Source organism: Somniosus microcephalus, chromosome 15 (assembly GCF_052327205.1).
Source record: "Somniosus microcephalus isolate GS21.2 chromosome 15, FLI_Smic_1.0, whole genome shotgun sequence".
NCBI classification, from domain to species: Eukaryota; Metazoa; Chordata; class Chondrichthyes; order Squaliformes; family Somniosidae; genus Somniosus; species Somniosus microcephalus.
In genome coordinates, this window is record NC_141001.1 from 74147528 (window position 1) to 74173366 (window position 25839).

A 25839-nucleotide genomic window follows, 5' to 3' on the forward strand; every position below is an offset into this window, starting at 1 on the left:
GCCCAAAGCACTGATTTTAACACCGTGGAGAAAACGCTTTGAGGCCTTGGAGGGACTAAAATCCTACTATGAAGAAAACCACCTTCACGCAAACCCATCAAAGACGCAAGTTTGTGCATTCCACCTCAGAAACCGTGAAGCCAAACGCCAGTTGAAAGTAACCTGGTGTGGAGCAACACTGACGCATTGCGAGTACCCTATCTACTTAGGAGTCACCCTTGACCGATGCCTCACCTTCAAGAACTACATCGAGAAGACAAAGGCAAAAGTGAGCGCACGAAACAAGATCCTGAATAAGCTCACTAACACAAGATGGGGAGCAAGCCCGAAAACATTGCGAACCAGTGCACTTGCTCTTTGCTATTCCACTGCCGAATACGCCTGCCCTGCATGGGAAAGGTCTACTCATGCCAAGATGGAGGATGCTGTTCTGAATGCAAGCTGCCGATTTATCACAGGTTGCTTAAAACCAACAAACACCAACAGCCTATATATCCTGGCGGGTATCGCTCCCCCTGATATAAGAAGAACGGTAGCCAGCAAGAAAGAGCGACTCCGTCAAACATCAGATGAGAGGCACCCTCTGCATTGTCATACACCTACACCTAGCCGCCTAAAGTCAAGGAAGAGCTTCATGAACAGTGTTGTTCCATTACAATCAACCTCATCTGAAGCCCACATCGCCTTGTGGAAAGACTGGCTCGCCAGTCTTGAACAACCCCCAGCGATGGAAATTTTACCTGATGAAAGCCTTCCCCCAGGAGCTAATTGCAACTGGGCAATCTGGAAGTGCCTTAACAGACTTAGGACCGGTGTAGGTTGCTCAAAGGTGTCACTAAGCAAATGGGGATATTCAACCAGCCCGACAACTTGTGAATGTGGAACTGAGACACAGACTATGCAACATCTCCTGCAATGTCCATCGTTAGAAGAACCCTGCACTGTTGCAGATCTTGCCGAATCCAACAACAAGGCGCAAAAATGTGTCCAGTTCTGGCTGGGCTATGTATAGACTGTCCGTGGACACGATAAGAAGAAGAAGCGCCTGATTTAGCGCTCCAATCACCTCCAGGGGCGATAAAAGCCAAGTTTGCAGTTGGAGGCGATAATTAGCGCCAGGCACTAATCTTTGCGCCCGGCCGATAATTGCGCCCCAAATGGGACGATACTGAATTTCTCCCCCTAAATGTTTCATGAGGCAGCCGGTCATGTAGTTCATGCAGTAAGTTGTGGCTGTTTATCTGATTATTTTGCCGGTGACTTTTATACTGTGGCCTTGTCAAATAATGTTTTGATTCAGACCAAATTCCAAGCACTAACATAACTGTGCATCAGTAAGCTTGAAACCACATTGAAGTAGTTTCATTTTAGATTTGGCCTTTAAACAAGCGGTGCTAAGAGAAAACTATTGGTTCTGTTGATTGTACCAATTACTGCAGCAGATGCGAAACTGAGCTAATACAAGGCATGCAGTACTCACCCCGCCCAATTGCTGACATTAACCGCACCAGGACACGTCTCAAACAAGAGTTCCCCACCCCCAACAAAATAAATCGGAAAACATTTATGTCGCCAATATTACAACGGGATTTACTTTTATTTTTAGCTGAAAGTAGTGCTAAACACAGCACTTTACTCAAGACTTTGTTGTACAGGTATGCTAATACATTATTCTCTACATTTGTGCATAAACAAACTTTAGGATTACTGGCAGCACAGAGACATTATTCTCAATGTGCTATAGACTATAAACACCAGAGATAACCCACACAGTTGGGTGGCCCTCCTCCAATTTTGGCCATTCTGAGGAAGCGCTCTCTTCCCGAAGTAGCAGGAAATATTGATACGCCATTCAGACCAGCTACTCTCCTATATCTGCTAAGAGCCAATTTAAGAGCACCTGGGCACAAGCCTGGGAGGTTTCCTTGTGAATCAATACATAACACACAAAAGCTTAAAGAAAGGAAAACGTCTCAAAACACTGAACGGGAATAATTAAAATTGACAATAAATCATACTAATTTCCCCCAGCCATTCTATAGTGACTACCCCGAATACCTATAATTGTGATTTACAGAATATTTGTCACCATGATAATGAAACCCCTTTGCAGAAGCGATAAATGTTTTTGGCTGTGTTACACTTATAATCAGATAAACAGCCACAACTTACTGAATACAAACAGAAGCTCGACACATTTTGTTGCACACAGCTAGTATCTACAGATTCAAAATCAGTTCTAAAAATTGAACACTGATCACAACTTGCAACAAGCTGATAATTTCACATCAACATTAATGGAGGAGTCGAACCTTCTAAACTGCCCTAACCTGGTGCACAGTAATTCCGCAGCAATTTTCCACAGAGAAAACAAACTACACATCGTGGAACTGCCAGGAATATATAACGTGGCACGCTTGGCCATTACTGGGAAGTTCCTCGATCTGATCCTACAATTTATAGGATATTTTTAACATTACAGCCACAAAGTCCTTTTTGCTAGCAGTTAAAGTACCAGGTGTTTTGACATAGAACGTAATGCTCTTTACAATGACCTTAACTGGCTAAGTGCCATGAGAAAGTATCTAAACTGGATCAAGTTCACTCAAATCATTGCAACTGGAACTTATCTTGCTTCACTGTACAAACGGGGCCAATATCTGATTTGGCTAAGGTGGACCCACAGTAACTCTATTGCTAATCATTCCTTCCCAATAAATTATGCAGTTATCATAAGCCAATCTAAACAGACCTCACCGGACACTCAACATCCTGTCGACGGGTACTGACAAGGTCACTTCGATTCAATGCCTTTCAAAACTTCAGAAGCAGTAATAAAAATGTGAACGATTGTAATATATTCCAGCAAGCATAAGGGGGTGTTAATCAAAAAACGTCAACATTCAAATTAGTCTTTCACATTGTAACAAATTACATTGTATGTTTCCAACAGACATGTCTGTTTATGTAATATACAGTATCTAACTATCAATCAAGCCCCTTGACAAACTTGTGTTGTGTTGTCTGTGCTAAAAGGAATCAGTGACATTGAAAGCCTTGACCTTTTTCCTCATTTTCTTCTTCAACTACAGTTCTTTCAGAACAGTTCATAATTTACTTTAAAATTGTAGGTTTATTGCACAAATTAAGTTCATTTTGAGAATCCAGAGGACTAATGGTGATGTGGAGCCAGGCATCATGTGCTGAATACATTAAATCAAATTAACATTTTCATCAATGCATCTGAAGTACACAAATGGAGCCACAAGATATTGCAGCCACCACCTTCCATGCTAACTGAGGTTCCCCAGATTTCTTTTGTGGGGAGGGGGTGAAGAGGAGGCAAATCCACTATTTGCCCTTATATTCAACTGTATGCAAACAAAGAATGAGAATGCACTTAAAAGTCTGAGATGAGAAGATATTGGTAATTATATCTGCATCAATGCAAAACCAAAATATTCTGAAGCAAATATATTTAGAAATGAAAACACAAAAGTGCTCTTACATCATTGTGGACTCCAAGCATACAAAATAAACCCTGCATTCTCTTTCCATCGCACATTTCTCTTCCCCAACTAATTGATAGTGTCTGCATTTTTAGAAAAGAACAGTATCTCGTATCTCCATTTATGTACTTTAATGCTTTGACAATTTACGGTGATATCAATGTATTCAGCATATTATGACTGATACCAGAATGATACCAAGGATGAGGGACTTGTGATCAAGTAATGTGGGGAGACTAGAGAAGCTGTGACTGTTCTTCTTAGAGCAGAGAATGTTAAGGGGAGATTTAATAGAAGTATTCAAAATGATGAAGGATTTTGATAGAGTAAACTGTTTCCACTGGCAAGTGGGTCGGTAACCAGAGAATACAGATTTAAGGTAATTGGAAAAAGATTCATGGGGGAAATGAGGAGAATTTCTTTTACGCAGCAAGTTGTTATGATCTGAAACTCATTACCTGAAAGGGTGGTGGAAGCAATTCTGTAGAAACTTTCAAAAGGGAATGGGATATATACCTGAAAAGGAGAAATTTGCAGGGCTATGGGGAAAGAGTAGAGGAGTGGGACTAATTGGATAGCTCCTTCAAAGAGCCGGCACAGACACGATGGGCTGAATGGCCTCCTTCTGTGCTGTATGATTCTATGACTGATGAATGGCACCACATCACCAATTTCCTCCAACAGTCTGGGTCACTAACTCAACCAGAGTCACTGCCAATGAAACAAAAGGAAAACTACATGTGGTGTATTGGTGCATCAATTCTTCAGCCCCTTTCCCCCCACCTCGCTAATAACCATAAAAAGAGGTAAAACACTTCACCTCCATACGCCCACATTAACTGGAGATCTTGCTCACAACAAGCAAATGTATAAACCAAAGGAAATAGAACATCGATATATTTTATCTATAGATTTCTAGAGAATCTTAAAGGTTGCTAAAGGGTGGGGGGGGGGGGGGGAACAAATCCGCACGAGAATTCTGAAAAGTCTAAATTAGGTATTGTTGCATGTGTGGCCAAATGTTACACTTCCCCTCCAAGAAAACACTGGAAAAGTACAAAACTGAATAATTAGCACGTCAGTTCATCACATCCGAGTAATTCCAGCATAGTATATATTTTTTTACTGACAGAGGTGGTACTATACTAAAATGTTTGTAGGCCACACTCCAAACTTATCAACTCCTTCAGGTAAAAAAATAACTTGAATGTAGGCCACATGCCCAAATTCAAACACTTTTTTTGTTGTAAAACTATGGTGTATTTGTAAGACTATATATATTAAAATTAAACTTTTCAGTCAGTCATTCAGCACCACAACTGTGCAATGGAAGCAGACATTCTCAATTCTGAAATATGCCCACTGTATTTTAGTGTACAAGATACATTACTGTGCTTTGCTCACTTTCTTCAACATACATTTTCTACATTACAACAGTGACTACACTGGCAGATGGATTAACTATTGCCAGCTAATCTATGCACATCAAACTTTCCAAAAAGTCAAAGCCTTAAGTAGATGTTAGCTGCACTGCTGGGCCAACGTTTCACGAGACAAGATAAGCACTCCTGCTAAATAGCAGCACAGGTTAGTTGCAAGCCCTTTACGATATGAATAATTATTGTTCAGTCAGCCGATTTTCACCAGTGGCATCGAATTATTTCATTTTAAAAAAAATTTCCAGGTCTAAAATCAGAATGCAAAATAAGCTATGGCACACATGTATTTGTGGGTCATTAATACAAATGTAAACACAAAGTTTAAACCTTGTATTCTAATCAGTAGATTATAAATTCTGACAGTTCACAAATAAAACCTCGCTCCCAAAGTGTACAGCAGCTTCTGATAGTATTTTAACAAGCTGGTCCTGTGCCAGAGTGGAGTGAAGACTGTTTCTGTATGGCTCATTTAAACCTTCTCCAAGAACAAAATAAACTTTCTAAACTAAGCTTTCTGTTTCTGTTACTCTTTCTACTTATCCTCCTCAAATTTTGTATGATAATACTCCTGTGACGCGCCTTGTGACGCTTTACTACAGTGAAGGAGCTATATAAATGCAGGTTGTTCTTGTTCTTATCACCACTTTGGGCAAACTTAGCTTTTGCTCCCTTTTAATTTCTCAGATTGCCGCTCTGGGTTTCATGTCCTATTTCTCCTCTTTCATTCCTTCAATGTTCTTGCAGGTTTTTTCTCCCCGCCCCCCCCCCCCCCATCCCACCCTCACTGTTTTATTGACCCTATGATCTCTTACCGCCGTCAGTACATGAACAGATACGTACATACTGTTGCCACTATTCTAACACATCCACAACTAATGCTTCTCCCACTGTCATTAAGGTGCACTGAATTAAAAACATTATGGTCCATATGCAATATTCATTATGGTGCAGATTAATGTTTTCAAACAACTACATTATGTAAAGAATTAGCTTGAAAACTTGCCATCAGTATAGGTAATGAAAAATAAGAGGACTTTTTTTAAACTAGTATGTTTTTGAGTGTGCCAACAATCAGCAGACAACCCAAGTCACATTGTTTTCAAATTGTGGAAAACGGATCTCTGTGCAGGCATACTTAAATATACACACTGCTTACTCTGTCCTGTCAGCACTTTTGAAAATTAAAAATGCAAAGTAAGCGCTTTTTAAACTTAATTTTTAAATTTGAGAAGTAGGTTTTCCACTAGTTGCAGTTATGCAGCACGCTGCGCAGTCAAAGCAGTGTGGGACTATTTGCTCAAGTTCATCTCATGCACAATACCAATGTTAATACATGACAATGCTGCAATGCTAAACTATTTCATGATCTTAGGCCCGTGTGAACCTTCCCCAAACACCGAGGAACATATGGCTGACAGTTAAGTAGCTGTGAACAGAGAGTTTGAAACTGTGAATGCACAGGTGGAAATGGCTGCTATAAAAATCACTTCTGCAACGGGACCAAGATCACTACAGCCAGTGTCGAGTCCCTCTTCAAGAAATGTCTGCAATAAAAATACTTGATAAAAAAGAAAAGATTTGCATTTATAGCACGGCGTTCATGACCTCAGGACATCCCAAAGCGCTTTACAGCCAATTAAGTACTTTTTGAAGTGTAGTCACTGTTGTAATGTTGGGAAACACAGCACAATTTGCACACAGCAAGCTCCCACAAACAGCAATTGATAATTACCAGATAATCTGTTTTAGTGTTGTTGGTTGATATTGGCTAAGATACCAGGGAGAACTCCCCATGTCTACTTTGAAATAGTGCAATGGGACTTTTTACATCCACCGGAGATGGAAGACGGGGGGGGGGGCCTCTGTTCATCCGAAAGACGGCACGTCCGACAGTGCAGCACTTCCTCAGTACTGCACTGGAGTGTCAGCCTAGATTTTATGATCAAGTCTCTGGAGTGGGACTTGAACCCATAACCTTCTGACTCAGGAAGTGAGAGTGCTACCAGCGAACCACAGCTAATATCTAAAGATAAGTTGGGAGCTGGTGAGTTGCTTCATTTTAACCAGAAGTGGAAAAGGTTTTCCCCTGGATAGCAAGTACTGTAGAACTTTACAACCACATTTGACAGACATTTCAGGGGTCACCAGAGGAACAGTATTATCATGATATTTCATCTCTACCTGCATTCCCTCCCAGCCCCCGTCTCCATCCCAGCATTTGGAGTGCACTCTTGAAGCAACTTATCAAACAGACAATGTAGAATTACTTTTTCAGTTTTCTCAAAGTACACCCATCATTAATTTAAAAGCTATTGTCAAAATAAACTTTGTTCTGAAAGGGAGACTCATAATAGCAGGCTGCCACTGAAACTCCAGAGGCATAAACAACAAAAAAAGGATGGTAGCAGCAGGAAATCCTGAACCTTAAACTTTCTTTTAGGCTTTGAATGGATTAAATCCTCTGGAACGGACAAGGTGAACCCAATACAGATAAATAATGGGTCAGAGGAAACGTTGTACGACAAAGGATCTGTATCATTTACAGCAGCCAGATACAGAAGAAGAAATACAACTGCCAAATCACACATTAATCTCCAACATATGAATATAACATTGCATTAATGATTAAAGTACATCCGTCCCAGACACATCTACTTTCAATCCCTGAATGGGTGCCCAGTTCTCCTCCAATGAGCTTTTATAATCTGGTTCACCATTTACCAGCACTTTGCTCGTTACAAACAAGAGTCTTGCCTCTTCTGCACTCACATTTTCGAATGAAAACAGACAGACATTCAGCATTCACTTTACTGAACCCCAGAGATTTTTGCCAACGATTATGTCAAGTTAATTGAAGGCACACTGAGCATAAACTGTTCTATTTAGCAAAAATGTTATTTTGTACATTTTAACTTTCTTCATTCTTCACAGTAAATGCATTGCACAGCAGCCTGATAACTGCAGCATTAAATCTGACACTTAAATTTATTACCTGCTTCAGGGTGATTTCACCCATTTTCGACCAACTGGTTGATAAGGTACTCCACTTCAATGAAATGTTATATATAAAATGGTTAAAATGAGGCCGGGGACAGGAACAAACGTGAAGGAATATGCCATATTCAGAAAAATACACCATCCTATGAACAGAATTTTGACTTTATTAAAACATGACATACTGGGTCTGGAAGCATTAACAATCAAAAGCTGTAAACAGCATACAGGCTTTTGAGATAAGATAGGTTGTTGACACTGAAACAATAGCCCTATTGAAGCAGCAGGTTGGAGGTTCCAGGAAGTCTGCAGTTTGGAAAGAACACAATAGCTATACCCAGTTAAGTGTTATAAACCAACACTTCGGAAAGAAACACAGAACATTAAAGAAACATGTGCCTTTGTAAAAAATGACATCAAGTAAAAGAAACACCCGACATCAAATGAAACAGGAGACACGATTATATGGTATAGCCAACTGAGGTAAATAAGAATAGCATAGATCACCCTAGTTGAGGTGTTTTTAATTTACACGTTAAAGAATTGCACAGAATGCCTTCGTAAAAATATCAAATGAAACACGGGAGGCACTAGCCATCACATTGTTTTTGTGTTGAACTTGGAACACCTAGGAGACACGAAGTCTGGGTTGTAACCAGCTGAGGTGTTCTAAATCCAAAAGATACAAACAGGAGACTTTGATAAAGATGATATCAAATAGAACCACTGCTGTCACATTGTTTTTATGATAAGCTTCAAACACCTAAAGGAGGAAACATAATTCTGAATGCTAAAGCTGATCTAACACTAAGAATAAGAGTCAACAGAAAAATGACTAGAGATAATTAGCTTACATCAGCAGAAAACTTCAAAGGATATACCACTGCAAAAAGGGTATAAATATAGAACTTTCAAATGGGAAGATAAAATTCGCTGAAAGGGGCAAAGCGATTCTCGCGCTTCAGGAGGCAGGCTCTGTAAGCCTACAACTGAGAGTCTCGGGGATCAAAGGTATTTGATTTTGGTGGATATTCTGGAATAGATTAAGAAATGTAAAAATGTAACAAAGTTAAGGTTTGAGAATAAGGATCTCTGATAATAAGAATTGTAAGTTATTTGTATTTGAAACTGTTAATGTTGCGATTGAATCACCAGCTGTAAGTTACATGTCGGTTCTTTAATAAATCTATATTTTTTTTAGAATTGTCTCACATAGTACTTCTGTATCAAACTTGCGAACTCAATCTCCGTACACTCTTTGGTGAGGAGTTGCAGAATTCTGGAGGAGTTTTCCGGACCCTCATAATATCCGGAAGGTTACAGTCTAGTTAAACTTATTAAAAGTGCTATCTGGAGGACGTTCCTTTCCTTTAGGGAGAGATAGTCTGAACCTTTATACCCAATTAAGTGTCTTTTGGATTCAGCTACCTCTAACTTTAGTGAAGGTGAACGTCTGGGGAATATGCCTGATCCAGGGTAGCCCTACAGGGGCTAGGACTAGTAGCGATCCTTTCACAAAAACCTGTATATTTAACATTTTAAACTATCTATGGCAGATTGTTGCAAAGTGTCAGTGGAGATATGAACTTTAGATGCTTTTAAAATGCAGTAAAATTTAAATATCTAAATATCGGACACAACAGATTAAATGTTTTCTTTTCAGCTTTGTTCTCCTAAAGGCAATGATTCACGCAAAAGGTATGGTTCATGGGATTTGACATAACTCCAGGAACTAGCCTAAGTAGCCATTTATCACATAAAAATCTCAACACTGGGTGTTGCCTGGCTCCTTGGCTGAAGTGGGCATCATAACAGAGTACAATCTGTATTCACTCAATGACTATTTTCTAGCAGAGATCACCGAATAGCAATTATGGGATCGGTAGCGTAGTGGTAATCCGGAGGCCGGGACTAATGATCCAGAGACGTGAGTTCAAATCCCACCACGGCAGCTGGGGAATTTAAATTCAGTTAATTAAATAAATCTGGAATTAAAAAGCTAGTATCTAGTATCATAAAACTATTGGATTGTCGTAAAAACCCATCTGGTTCCCTAATGTCCTTTAGGGAAGGAAATCTGCCGTCCTTACCTGGTCTGGCCTATATGTGACTCCAGACCCACAGCAATGTGGTTGACTCTTAACTGCCCTCTGAAATGGCCTAACAAGTCACTCCGTTGTAACTAACCACTATGAAACATAATAAGAATGAAGCCGGACGGACCAACCGGCATCGACCTCGGCACCAGCTACGGACACGGCAATGGTACACCCAGCCCAGTCAACCCTGCAAAGTCCTCCTCAGCAACATCTGGGGACTTGTGCAAAATTGGGAGAGCTGTCCCACAGACTAGTCAAGCAACAGCCTGACATAGTCATACTCACAGAATCATACCTTTCAGCCAATGTCCCAAACTCCTCCATCACCATCCCTGGGTATGTCCTGTCCCACCAGCAGGACAGACCCACCAAGGGTGGCAGCACAATGGCATACAGTTGGGAGGGAGCAGCCCTGGTAGTCCTCAACATTGACTCCGAACCCCATGAAGTCTCACGGCTTCAGGTCAAGCATGATCAGGTTACCTCCTGCGGATTATCACCTACCACCCTCCCTCAGCTGATGAATCAGTACTCCTCCATGTTGAACACCACTTGGAAGAAGCAAGGGCACAGAATGTAATCTGGGTGGGGGACTTCAATGTCCATCACAAAGAGTGGCTCGGTAGCACCAATACTGACCGAGCTGGCCGAGTCCTGAAGGACATAACTGCCAGCCTGAGCCTGCGACAGGTGGTGAGAGGACCAACACGTGGGGAAAAACCTACTTGACCGCGTCCATACCAATCTACCTGTCACAGATGCATCTGTCCATGACAGCACTGGTAGCAATGACCACCGCACAGTCATTGTGAAGACGAAGTCCCGTCTTCACACTGAGAACACCCTCCATCGTGTTGTGTGGCACTATCATTGTGCTAAATGGGATACATTCAGAACAGATGTAGCAGCTCAAAACTGGGCATTCCATGAGGCACTGTGAGCCATCAACAGCAGCAGAATTGTATTCCACCACAATCTCTAATCTCATGGCCCGGCATATCCCTCACTCTACCATTACCACCAAGCCAGGGGACCAACCCCGGTTCAATAAGGAGTGTAGAAGAGCATGCCAGGAGCAGCACCAGGCATACCTAAAAATGAGGTGCCAACCTGGGGAAGCTGCAACACAGGACTACACGCATGCTAAACAGTGGAAGCAGCATGCTATAGACAGGGCTAAGTGATCCGACAATCAACAGATTAGATCAAAGCTCGGCAGTCCTGCCACATCCAGTCGTGAATGATGGTGGACCATTAAACAACGGGAGAAAGAGGCTCCATGAATATCCCCATCCTCAATAATGGTGGAGCCCAGCAGGTGAGTGCAAAAAAAAAGGCTCAAGCGTTTGCAACCATCTTCAGCCAGAATTGCCGAGTGGATGATCCATATAGGCCTACTCCTGAGGTCCCCACCATCACAGAAGCCAGTCTTCAGCCAATTCGATTTACTCCACGTGATATCAAGAAACGGCTGAGTGCACTGGATACAGCAAAGGCTATGGGCCCCAACAACATCCCGGCTATCGTGCTGAAGACTTGTGCTCCAGAACTAGCCGTGCTTCTAGCCAAGCTGTTCCAGTACAACTACACTACTGGCATCTATCCGACAATGTGGAAAACTGCGCAGGTATGTCCTGTCCACAAAAAGCAGGACAAATCCAAGCCGGCCAATTACCACCCCATCAGTCTACTCTCAATCATCAGCAATGTGATGGAAGGGGATTTACAAAAGGTAAATCATGCTTGACTAATCTACTGGAATTTTTTGAGGATGTAACTGGTAAAATAGATAAGGGAGAACCAGTGGATGTGGTGTATTTGGACTTTCAGAAAGCTTTCGATAAGGTCCTGCATAAGAGATTAGCGTGTAAAGTTAAGGCACATGGGATTGGGGGCAAGGTATTGACTTGGATAGAGAACTGGTTGGCAGACAGAAAGCAAAGAGTTAGAATAAACGGGTCTTTTTCCGAGTGGCAGGCAGTGACTAGTGGGGTACCGCAGCGATCGGTCCCAGGACCCCAGCTATTCACAATATATATTAATGATCTAGACAAGGGAACTAGATGTAATATCTCCAAGTTTGCAGACGACACAAAGCTGGGTAGGCGTGTGTGCTGTGAGGAGGATGCCGAGAAACTCCAGTATGATTTGGACAGGTTGGGTGATTGGGCAAAAGCATGGCAGATGCAATATAATGTGGATAAATGTGAGGTTATCCACTTTGGTGGCAACAGGAAGGCAGATTATTATCTGAATGGCAATAGATTGGGGGAAGAGGAAGTGCAACGAGACCTGGGTGTCCTTGTGCACCAGTCACTGAAGGGAAGCATGCAGGTGCAGCAGGCGGTTAAGAAGGCAAATGGTATGTTGGCCTTCGTAGCGAGAGGGTTTCAGCACAGGAACAAGGATGTCTTGCTGCAGTTATACAGGGCCTTGGTGAGACCACACCTTGAGTATTATGTGCAGTTTTGGTCGCCTTATCTGAGGAAGGATGTTCTTGCCATGGAAGGAGTTCAGCGAAGATTCACCAGGCTGATACCTGGGATGGCAGGAATGACATATGAGGAGAGATTGGGTCGATTGGGCTTGTACTCGCTGGAGTTTGGAAGAATGAGAGGGGATCTCATTGAAACTTATACAATTCTGACAGGACTGGACAGACTAGATGCAGGATGTTCCCGATGGTCGGGGAGTCCAGAACCAGGGATCACAGTCTAAGGATAAGGGGTAAGCTATTTTAGGACAGAAATGAGGAGGAATTTCTTCATCCAGAGAGTGGTGAACCTATGGAATTCTCTACCACAGAAGGCAGTAGAGGCCAATACATTAAATATATTTAAGGAGTTGGATATATTTCTTAAGGCTAAAGGGATCAAGGGGTATGGGGAGAAAGCAGGGACCGGGTAATTTGGATGATCAGCCATGATCGCATTGAATGGCGGAGCAGGCTCGAGGGGCCGAATGGCCTACTCCTGCTCCTATCTTCTATGTTTCTATGTCATCGACAGTGCTATCAAGGGGCACTTACTCACCAATAACATGCTCACTGATGCCCAGTTTGGGTTCCGCCAAGACCACTCGGCTCCCGACCTCATTACAGCCTTGGTCCAAACATGGACAAAAGAGCTGAATTCCAGAGGTGAGGCGAGAGTGACTGTCCTTCACATCAAGGCAGCATTTAACCGAGTGTGGCATCAAGAAGCCCTAGTAAAACTGAAGTCAATGGGAATCAGGGGGAAAACGCTCCACTGGCTGGAATCATACCTAGCTCAAAGGTAGATGGTTGTGGTGGTTGAAGGTCAATTATCACAGCCCCAGGACATCGCTGCAGGAGTTCCTCAGGGCAGTGTCCTAGGCCCAACCATCTTCAGCTGCTTCATCAATGACCTTCCCTCCAACATAAGGTCAGAAATGGAGATGTTTGCTGATGACTGCACAGTGTTCAGGGCCATTCACAACTCCTCAGATAATAAAGCAGTCCATGCCCGCATGCAACAAGACCTGGATGACGTTCAGGCTTGGGCTAATAAGTGGCAGGTAACATTCGTGCCACAGAAGTGACAGGCAATGACTATCTCCAACAAGCGAGAGTCTAACCACCTCCCCTTGACATTCAACGGCATTACCATCGCCGAATCCCCCGTCAATATCCTGGGAGTCTTCATTGACCAGAAACTTAACTGGACCAGCCACATAAATACTGTGGCAACAAGAGCAGGTCAGAGGCTGGGTATTCTGCAGCGAGTGTCTCACCTCCTGACTCCCCAAAGCCTTTCCACCATCTACAAGGTACAAGTAAGGAGTGTGATGGAATATTCTCCACATGCCTGGATGAGTGCAGCTCCAACAACACAAGAAGCTCAACACCATCCAGGACATAGCAGCCTGCTTGATTGACACCCCATCCACCACCTTAAGCATTCACTCCCTCCACCACCGGCGTACCGTGGCTGCAGTGTGTACCATCTACAAGATGCACTGCAGTAACTCACCAAGGCTTCTTCGGCAGCACCTCCCAAACTCGCGACCTCTTACACCTAGAATAACAAGGGCAGCAGGTGCATGAGAACACCACCACCTCCAAGTTCCCCTCCAAGTCACACACCATCCTGACTTAGAAGTATATCGCCGATCCTTCATCGTCGCTGGGTCAAAATCCTGGAACTCCCTCCCTAACAGCACTGTGGGTATACCTTCACCACATGGACTGCAGCAGTTCAAGAGGTTGGCTCACCACCACCTTCTTAAGGGCAACTAGGGATGGGCAATAAATGCTTGCCTTGCCAGCGACGCCCAGATCCCATAAGCAATTTTTTTTTTTTTTTTAATTACCTGTTTGAATACTGGTTGTTTTTTTCCCCTCTTTTGTCAAGAGGGGATGAAGCCAATTTTAATGTCAACACTGCTGCTCCAGATGAGATCAGGTAACTGAGCAAAGACTGGAGAATGAAACCAGGAACTTTCCAGGTCTATGTTGGTCAGTGACATGCCTGGCAGTGCATTTACCCACAAAACACATGTTCACCTCTTTCCATTTTGGTTCCTATTTCTAGTATATCAGAAGTCTTTTCTGAAAGCAGACAAAAATCACTCAATTGTATTGGTTCTACAATCTTATTCTGAAGTGGTCAGTCAAGCCTACCTGCCACAGTCAGCAAGTTTAGCCAGTTTTCAGACATGCCACTGAATCACTGCAGAGATTCCATCTCAAAATCAACAAGCAACTTGCTGATAACATCCCTCCTATTTGTTGAACACAGGTTAGTATAATCAGCACTCAAGCTGTCTCGCCTCTATCAGCCAGAGAGGCTAGAAAGTGCGAAGACAGAGGGTTGCAAACCTTGGCCATTATTAACTTAGAAAAGCAATGATGAAAAGAGTAATTCTATTCCAGTACTGATTCACAACAAGGGAAGAATGTGACAGATAGCCTCTTCATGTCCTAAAGTAATAGGAAAGAGCAGTCTGCCTAATATCCCTCACAAGATTGTAGCATTAAGACCAACCCTAGATGAACTTTCATCTACTACAAAGTACACTGGTTCTGATTATCCCACTTTAGAAAAACAAGGTATATACATGGATACCATTTTGAGCAAATCGAGGAAATCTTCTCCCCTATTACGGGGCAGTTTCTAAAGCATTAGGAGCCAGCATTGAAGAACAACTTCAGAAATATAAATGAGCTGCAACATCCTACGACTTATCAGTGTTTAAAACTGCCTTGGCTCTCTGTGCTGCAGAGATCACAAACTAGAATTCTAACAATCCTTGTTGTACACTTCTGTGATGCAAATGAATAGAATATGACATTACGTGATGGCCTGTCATTTTGTTGAGATACAGATAGCACAACAAAGGAAAATAAAAAGGGGGAAAAATCCTCTGCTCTAAAAATAGACTGTCAAATTATGTAATACTCTCTGCCAAAACCTGTACTGACAAATCTGCCATGTTTACTCAAAGTCTTCTGCATCATTTAATAGAAGTCACCACTGGAAGACCCCTACTTTAATAAGTCTACACTGCATTGAACATAAAGTTACTACATATTAAATTACGCTCAAGAAACACTTCATCGGGATTTGAATGGAATTGCAGGCAATTGGTTATACATTACCAGGATGAAAATTGAAGCACAGATAAAAACTAACCCCTTTCCCTTCTCCCCCGTCCATGAACACCTTGCTTTATATAGTGCCTTTAATGCACATGAATGTTCATTCCAAGTATTTTTAAACATATACACATTGGGCCAGTAATTCCAGTCCCAACGCATGAGTACGGACGGTGTACTCATGCGTGGGCCCGTTGGAAGTGCCGGATTTCAGCATGCACAGCGCATGTGCGGGAAACCAGCATTTCCTCCAAGGGTTTCAGAGGTCCAACGCGTGCGTGCAGAGTCGTTGAACTTCCTTCTTTTTGACAGGTTTGCCCGTGTGCAAGGGCCTGAACTTTTTACACATATAAAAAGGAGGCGTAAGGACTGGATTCTTGAAGGTAAGTGGTCTATTATTTAAAATTATTACATTTTTTCCACAGCTTCATTGTTTTTAAGGACTTTACAGTAAGGTAAGTTTATTTTTAGACCCGATTTATTAAAAAATTATTTTTTTCAAAAATTTTATTAATTGTTTAAAATAGTTTTTTAAAGTTATTTATAGTTTATTTAATTATTGGGATGTTTTTTAAATTTTTATTTAAAGTTAAACTAGTCTTTTGGGCGCCCGTACTTTTCATGAGTTTGACAGTTCTTACTGTCAAACTCATGAATGAATTTTCCCCTCCCCTGATTGGCTGCACAGTGCTCACCTGATCCCAGCCAGCACATCGCACTAACTATGCCGCTAGATCAGGCAAGCACATCGCGCCAACATCTGAACCGGGCCAGTGACAGGAATTCCAAGCAGGCCCAGGCTTCAGATGTCGGCGCGCCGGGTGAGTGCACATCGGGGGCTTGCACGCACGGCAAGCCCCCGATCCTAATTTCTGGCCCAAAGTGTTTTTAAGCTGATGCAATTTCAAAATTTCTATCCTTTATTATATTTCACCAATATGATAGCCCATATAATATTAAGACCGCACAGGATCAGTTTTTTTTATATTGCACACTGCATACTAACAAGATACATAAATTAATGACCTAACATGCAGATTTTTCAAACGCAACCCAGACTATAGTCACTTTTTAATCTTTAAATATGCACTAATTCGATCAGTATGCAATGTACAAGAAAAATGCCATAACTATTGTATATGCTGTGATATTACACCTGCTCAGTAAGTAACAGGAATTGGGTTCAAAAATAACTTGGTAATCGAGATGCTGCAGAACACTAGCAACTATTTTTAATTAATGAAGAACCACAACATTAACAGCTACTTGCTCAACTCCACACCTTAACTTATTGAGGGGATGGACAATACAAGTACATTGCAATAAACTTGTAAACTTTAGGTCCAAAGCGAAAGGCCATTAAGAAACAGAAGACAATTTTAGTCAAGTGCTTTCTCTTGAGAAAGTATTAAAATTTCCAAGAAAATGATAGTAGAAATTATTTTCCGTAGTAGTATTATTACTATTGTTATCTTACCAACAGAATGGTTAGCTCCCCAATGGCTCAACTGATTAAGGCAGTGAGTAGCAGATACTTACAGAAAGGTCCCAGGTTCGATCCTTGGTTTGTGCCAAGTTAGCTGATCTGAATGGTGACACAGTAGTGGTGGGAAAGGCAAAATTGTTGAAGGTCCCTAAACCTGATCACTAACTGGAAGTGCACGTGTGTGGACGTGGGGTGAGGACAATACCACACTCAACTGTGGTGTGCCCATCATTCAAATAGTCTGGCAGCACTCACTGTGTCAACTCACACTTCAGGAATAACCACGAAGGGATGGCACAAATTGGCAGACATAAAAAGGAAAATAACTGGATAATAATTGAATAGCGATGCCTTATTTTAAATGCAGGAATTGATTCATATATCCAGGCCGGGCTTCTCTTTGAGTCGTCGCACAACAATATATCCATACCTCCTGAAAGCACATTTCTTCCTCAGGGAGGAAAGGTGGGAAAGGACAGCACCTCAGCTCAACATGAGCTTACCCAGATGACCCATTTAAAATGGGACCTCATACACGAGGGTGCCACAGGGGAGAAGCCACATCCTATCACTGTGACATAACACAGATACCCACTAATTTCCTATTGGCCACCCATTATTGTTCAGTACATTGAAATGTACAACATCTATTCTAGACTGGATGTTTCGAGTGTTAACTATCCTTTAAAAATATATAGAAATCATTATTCATTCTAGCACTAGCATTCTAATTTTTAATTGAAATTTACTTATTCAGTTTATATATGCTAGGCATGTGGCAAATAATGTTAGAAGTGATGAGATTTTTTTTGGAAAAAAGTACACTTCCTCTAAATCCATTAAACCTCTATATATTAACTATGCCCAGCTCTGATATGATATCACATATTTCAAGTTCCTAAACACTCTTGGCAGGGACATTCCTTTTGACTGATGGGAAGATAATCAATATTATGCTAGATGAAATGTTCCATCCTGCAACCTACAGCATAGCCAATAATATGCTCTTCAGATTTATAAAAGTACAAAATACCGCATCATTAATGACCATATGCTATGGTACTGGTGATTTTTATTCTGATTTCAGTTTATTCTTTATCAATGCTTAACAATAATTGTACTAAATTAAAAACATGTTTTTTGTTCCAAAATGGTGTGTCAATCAATACACTTAGTATTTTCCAAGATCATTCAAGTTTATTACCTTTCCAAGTTTTATTAATGACTATTTTGACCTGTACTCTGAAGATTGTTGAATAGAAATTAATACATTGATTGCTAAATTACCATAATAAAGATTTTTTTCCAAAATGTGGCAAAAAAACACAATAAAAGTAACACTTTTAAGAACAAGAAACAGAATAAGCTAAGTAAAATCATGAAAAGAAATTGTTCCGTTCAAATAATATGGTTACAGGACAGCAGAGTTAGCAGAATACAATACTGTGCAATCCCAAGGGCCAGTGTTTCCTAACTGAAACCTTTGTATGAAAGTGCATCTGCTCAGATGCGCCAATATGGGTACTATGGAATCTTATTATACTCATCTTCCACTTCAGAATTGTAACTACACTGCAGTATTCTAGTCGTAATGTTTGTCTATACAACTGATAAAGTATATTTTATTTCCTAAACTTCAAATAGAACTTGCAATATTTGCTAATTGTTTTAGTAAAGGTAAATATTTTGCAATAAGACTAGCGTGACAAGCTCATAAACACTGAATTTATAAAATTAAATAACTGTGCAATAAACAAACTTGCTTAAGAAAACTGTTCCGAACAGGTTTCTCATGTTACATCCTAATGGAAGAATTGACAGGACAACACAGTGCATAAATTCTACAAAGTCTAAACCCTGCAAATAAAGTATTTTCCACCTCCTAAACACAGGGTTAAGATCATTAAATGAAACTTATTCAAAGTTAAAAGTATTACCTATTGGTTTGGTTGGATACAAATGACCAACATAATCTACTGTACTCTGCCATGACAAGGCAATTTTATGATCAGGTTTACAAACACTGTAAATGGTTTTGTCCTCGCCCAACCTTGTACAATAAAAGTATCATGTGCAGTTTATAGTAAGGCTTCATCAGAAATAGGCAGATTAACACCCCCGACCTTTGCCTGCCTCACTATCTTAAAACAAAATGTCATCACTGATTAATTTTTAAATAACTGATCAAGTCTTTCTTTAATAAAAAAAAATTGATTTCAGTGTGCAAACTGTAATGTTGCACCTTACATGGTATGGGATTGAGCCAGCCCGCAGTATATATCATAAAACAGAAGCTAATCCAATAAACCAAACACCCACCCAACAAGGACAGATAGTACTGACCCTCTCCTCCTATTTCACTTCTCTGTAGGATGCATTTCTTTTTAAATCAAACTTACACAAACTGCCCCCTGTCATGAAATGAAGTACCTCTGCGAGCCGAGGTTAGGGCAGGAGCAGCCCTCACTTCGGCCCACTGTGAACTATAAAAAGAGGCTTGGTGGAAGGGGCACGAGCAAGCAGGTCAGCCTCAACGCTAGCTCTTCGCTCAAACCTATTTCCCTTCAGTGGCTGGGCTTTTTTTTCGAAGTTCCTTCACTCACCCCATAAACCAATCCATAGCTGAGCGGATGAAGAGCCCCCGGGCACCTCGTCAAGCTTCCTCCACCCCTCCTCCCTCCACAAAACAGTCAAACACCATCAAACTGGAAGCAGTGCGAGGCGAGGGACGGGAGACATTGAGAAGCGCCTGCAGAGTCTGTCAGGAGCCGCTGTATGTGTGTGTGTGTGAGAGGGAGGGAGCGCAGCTGTACAGCCGGTGACAGGCGCTCAGACTGCCAGACCGGAAGTAAACACTCAACCGCCCTCCTCCCGCCCCACAAAGGTCACCACCTGCTTCCGCCGGAAACGAGGCTGCCTGTTGGGAAATGTAGTTCTGTTGCTGCTGTCCAGGCACCAGGTGAACTTTTGAGCAGAGCCATAAGAGTAGTGGGGAAACTTTCTAAGCTGAGGAATATTTATATGATGAAGGTAATACAAGAGTAAAAATGCTGCGGATGCTGGAAATGTGAAATAAAAACAGAAAATGTTGGAAATACTCAGCATGTCAGGCAGCATCTGTGGAGAGAGAAACAGAGTTAACTGGTTTCAGCCAGAGACTGCTACCAATAGTAGGGTGATGGAAAGAGGGATGTAAAGGGGGCAGAGTTCAGCAGGAGATTTAGGGCTGAAGATAATTGCAGAGATAGAATCGGGCAAGGTCGTGGAGGGATATCTTGCTGAAGGATATTTGTTAACTTGTATTTTGTATGGTTTCTGTATAACTTCAAAGCAGGTGGGAATGTATTTCTATGGGAAGTCTGTTTTACCAAAGAAAGTCACTTTCAGCTTTATAGTCAGCAGCAGAAGGGATCTGTGTTTAAATTTGTACCAGCTCAGCAGGGAAGCTAGAGCAGGTAAAAGCTACCCCAAGCAAACTTTTAAAATCTATGTTTGGAGAGAAAATGAGTGGCATCTATATTTATTTTATGTATCGAGGAGATGAGTGAAGTATATGATTCACTGTTTTATAATGTATACTGTTCCATTACCTATTTTATTGAAATAAACTGTTTAGAGCCTGAGTTTTGGTCTGAGTGTATATTCAGTCTGCATTTCAAAGAGAGGATCATTTTGTTGCAGCACATGATATATGCAGTCGCTGGTGTACGGAACATAACATTAGAGATAGGAGCAGGAATAGGCCACTTGGCCCCTCGAGCCTGCTCTGCCATTCAATACGATCATGGCTGATCTTGGGCTCAAAGCCACTTCCCAGTCCACTCTCCCTAACCCTTCACTCCCTTATCTTGCAAAAATGTGTCTATCTCCACCTTAAATGTATTTAATGACCCAGCCTCCACAGCTCTCTGGGGCAGAGAATTCTACAGATTTACGACCCTCTGTGAGAAGAAATTCCTCCTCATTTCAGTTTTAAAAGGGCGACCCTTTATTCTGAAACTGTGCACCCGCGTTCTAGATTTCCCCATGAGGGGAAACATCCTCTCTGCATCTACCTTGTCGAGCCCCCTCAGTATCTTATAGTTTTCAATAAGATCACCTCTCATTCTTCTAAATTCCAATGAGTATAGGCCCAGCCTGCTCAACCTTTCCTCATAAGTCAACCCCCTCATCTCTGGAATTAACCTAGTGAATCGTCTCTGAACTGCCTCCAATGCAGCATATCCTTCCTTAAATAAGGAGACCAAAACTGTACGCAGTACTCAAGGTGTGGTCTCACCAATACCTTGTACAGTTGTAGCAGGACTTCCCTGCTTTTATACTCCACCCCCTTGAAATAAAGGCCAACATTCCATTTGCCTTTTTGATTACTTGCTGTACCTGCGTGCTAACTTTTTGTGTTTCATGCACAGGGACCCCCAGGTCACTCTGAACTGTAGCATTTTGTAATCTCTCTCCATTTAAATAATAGTTTGCTTTTTTATTTTTCCTGCCAAGGTGGATAACCTCACACTTTCCCACATTATACTCCATCTGCCAAATGTTTGCCCACTCACTTAACCTGTCTATATCCCTTTGCAGATTCTTTGAGTCCTCTGCACAACTTGCTTTCCCACCCATCTTTGTATCATCTGCTACATTACATTCAGTCCCTTCATCCAAGTCATTAATGTAGATTGTAAATAGTTGAGGCCCCACACCAATCCCTGTGGCACTCCACTAGTTACCGTTTGCCAACTGGAAAATGACCCATTTATCTCAACACTCTGCTTTCTGTTAATTAGCCAATTCTCTATCCATGCTAATATATTATCCCCAATTCCATGAGCTCTTATCTTATGCAGTAACCTTTTATGTACTTATATGGGTTCTTTATTACTATCCCTGGGTCTTGCTATCAGACAAGTAAAAGCATGCTTAAATTTTCGGGGATGCAAGATCCGTTGATTGGAGTGGTTATTAACACTAAATCTGAGAAAATATCTAATGTAAAAACCTCAAAAAAAGTGATGAGCATGTATAAGAATTTCAGCACAAGGGCTGAAGTGGATTACATAGGATATACGGCACAGAAACAGGCCACTCGGCCCAACCAATCCATGCCGGCGTTTATGCTCCACTCGAGCCTCCTCCCGTCTTTCCTCATCTAAATCTATCAGTATAATCCTCTTCCCTTCTCCCTCGTATGCTTGTCTAGCCTCTCCTTAAATGCATCTGTACTTTTTGCTTCAACCACTCCCTGTGGTAGCAAGTTCCACATTCTCACCACTCTTTGGGTAAAGAATTTCTTTTGAATTCCCTGTTGGATTTCTTGCTGACTATCTTATATTGATGGCCACTAGTTATGCTCTTCCCCACAAGTGGAAACATTCTCTCTCTATCCACTCTATCAAAACCTTTCATAATTTTAAAGACCTCCTATATTAGGTCAGCCCTCAGACTTTTTTCAAGAGAAAAGAGACCCAGCATGTTCATCTTGTCCTGATATGTGTACCCTTGCATTTCTGGTATCATCCTTGTAAATCTTCTCTGCACCCTCTTCAGTGCCTCTATATCCTTTTTATATAATATGGCGACCAGAACAGTACACAGTACTCCCAAGTGTGGTCTAACCAAGGTTCAATACAGGTTTAGAATAACTTCCCTACTTTTCAATTCTATACCTCTAGAAATAACCCCTACTGCTTGGTTTGCTTTTTTTTATGGCTTTGCTAACCTGTGTCGCAACTTTTAGTGATTTGTGTATTTGTACTCCGAGATCCCTTTGTTCCTCCACCCCACCTAGACTCGCACCATCCAAGTAATAAGTGACCTCCCTATTCTTCCTACCAAAATGTAATACCTCACATTTATCTGTGTTGAACTTCATTTGCCAATTATATGCCCATTCTGCAAGTTTATTAATGTCCCCCTGTAGTTTGTTGCTGTCTTCCTCAGTATTGACTATTCCCCCCAATTTTATGTCATCTGCAAATTTAGAAATTGTGTTTTTGATTCCAAAGTCTAAATCGTTAATATAAATTGTGAACAACAACAGTCCCAGCACTGATCCTTGTGGAACACCACTACCCACCTTCTGCCACTATGAATAACGACCTTTTACCCCTACTCCCTGCTTTCTGTCCTGAAGCCAGCTAGCTATCCATTCTGCTACTTGTCCCCTGACTCTGTATTCTCTGACCTTGTTCATCAGTCTATTATGGGGTTCCTTATCGAAGGCCTTTTGAAAATCTAGATCAATTACATCTACTGCATTACCATTGTCTACGCTCTCTGTTACCTCTTCAAAAAATTCAATGAGGTTGGTCAAGCAAGACTTTCCCTTTTGAAATCCATGCTGACTTTTCATTACTATGTTTCTGGTTTCTAGATGTTCTTCTATTTTCTCCTTTAGTAGGGATTCCAATATTTTTTCCTACCACTGATGTTATGCTGACTGGTTTATAATTCCCTGGACATGTTCTATCCCCCTTCTTAAATATTGGTATTACGTTAGCTATCCGCCAGTCCTCTGGCACTACACCTTTTTCTAACGAATTATTAAATATGTGTAGTAATGCCTCTGCTTTCTCTTCCCTAGATTCTTTTAAAATGCAAGGATGCAATCTATCTGGACCAGGGGTTTTATCCTCTTTCAGTTTGATTAGTTTATTTATATATCCCCTTTTTAATTTTAAATGCACGTATCTCATTACTAATCTCATCATCCAATGCCATGTTCACCTGTTCTATCTCCCTGGTAAATACTGAAGCAATATTTTACTATTTTGTTTTATGTTCTTTGATAATTTAATTTCATAGTTCCTCTTTGCCTTCCTAATTGTTTTTGTGACCTCTCTCCTAATCTCTTCATATTATCCCTTATCATGCACTCCCCTGCTGTCTATGTACTTAATGTATGCCTCTTTCCTTACCCTCAATTGTTCCCTTCATCCATGGAGTCTCATTCATGTTTAATTTGTCTTTTCCTTTTAGCGGAATATATTGTTCCTGCACTCTGTTGAACACCGTTTTAAATGTGTTTCTCTCTCCACAGATGCTGCCTGACCCGCTGAGTATTTCCAGCATTTTCTGTTTTTATTTCAGATTTCCAGCATCTGCAGTATTTTGCTTTTGGACCGTTTTAAATGTTTCCCATTGCTGTTCTACATCGTTGTTTGACAATATTGTTGCCCATTTTATTTTTCCAAGTTCTATTCTCATCCCCTTAAAATCAGCTTTTCTGCAATCTATTACCCTGTTTTTTGTCATACTTATGCCCTTCTCAATTATCATCTTAAAGCGTATTATATTATGGTCACTATTGCCTATATGTTCACCTACTTTTGCTTCTCTTATCTGCTCTGGTTCATTCCCCATTACTAGATCCAATAGTGAATCCTCCCTTGTTGGGCTTTTTACATATTGGGTTAGAAAGGAGTCCTGTACACATTGTAGGAACTCCATTCCCTTATCCCCTTTACCTACCTCTTCTGTCCAATTAATATCGGGGTAACCTGTCCTCATAATTTAACCCTTTAAGTTCTGCTATAATTCTGATGAATCTGCCCCTTCCAAGGCCAATATATCTTTCCTGCGATTCAATGCCCGAAACTAAATGTAGTACACCAGAGGACTGACACAGGCTCTGTACAACTGATGCAACACTTCCTCACTTTTGAATTCCAGCCCCCTTGAAATAAAGGCCAACATTCCAGTCACCCTTTTGATTATCTTCTGTACCTGTGCACTAGCTTTTAGTGATTTGTGTACATGGACACCTAAATCTCTTTGCTCCTCCACAGCTCCTAGTCTCTCACCATTACAAAAATATTCCAATTTGTCTTTCTTGGATCCAAAGTAGATGACCTCACATTGAACTCCATCTGCCATAGTTTTGCACACACTTTTGTCTGTCTATGTCCCTTTGTAACTTCCTGCTCCCATATACACAACTCAGTGTCTCCGAACTAAGTGTGACCTGCAAACTTGGATATACAGCTCTCTATTCCTTCACCCAAGACATTAGTATACATGGTGAAAAGTTGAGGCCCCAGTGCAGATCCCCGGAGAACGCCACTTGTGACATTGTAAGGGAGGGAACAGAAGCTTTTTCTGGAGATTCATTCGCTGCATTCGGATAGGTCAGAATCGAACTATATAAAGGTTGTACCATGAAACTGGACGACAGTTCTTATGACAGAGGAGATGCATTGAAGGAGGATGATGCGGTCAAAGGTATCAAAAGCTGAGGAGGGTGAAGATGGATAATGCACCACAGTGACAAATATTGTCATTTGTGACTTCAGCTAGCGCCAGTTTGGTGCTGTGGGAAGGACAGAAGCCAGACTGGAGGGATTTGAACATGGGTTTTCAGGAGAGATGGCAGAGAGCTGGGAGCTGACGACACAATTGAGAACCTTAGAGGAAAAAAAAGAGGTTGGAGATGTTGTGATAGTTTGGCTCCCAGGATGATCCTGGTGGTTTTGGATGATGAGAGGAGAGTAAAGCACAGTAATGTTTGGTATGGCCAAGCCAGGTCTAGCGATTGAGAATGAGGCCAGTTGTCTACCAAATACACTGAGGTTTGCACCCATCTCTCTTCAGGGATTGAGGATGGGACTATATCAGGGGAAAAGACAGGAAGGAGACAATAACTGATTTATTCGGAACGTGGAGTTGAAGGCAGAGTGAAAGAATAGTTTGTAGCGGCAGA

At 41.5% G+C, this 25839-nt stretch overlaps 1 protein-coding gene across 1 annotated transcript in view; it reads right to left on the bottom strand.

Annotated features, from left to right (window-relative positions):
• The window catches only part of LOC147107034 (MOB kinase activator 2-like), a 231286-nt gene extending 211364 nt beyond the window's left edge, over window positions 1–19922 (bottom strand). The window contains exon 1 of the mRNA XM_086008045.1: window positions 19748–19922. Within this exon, the coding sequence (XP_085864171.1) occupies window positions 19748–19764 (17 nt within the window). The 5' untranslated portion in view covers window positions 19765–19922. The remainder of the gene's footprint in view (window positions 1–19747) is intronic.
• Window positions 19923–25839: the final 5917 nt, after the last annotated feature.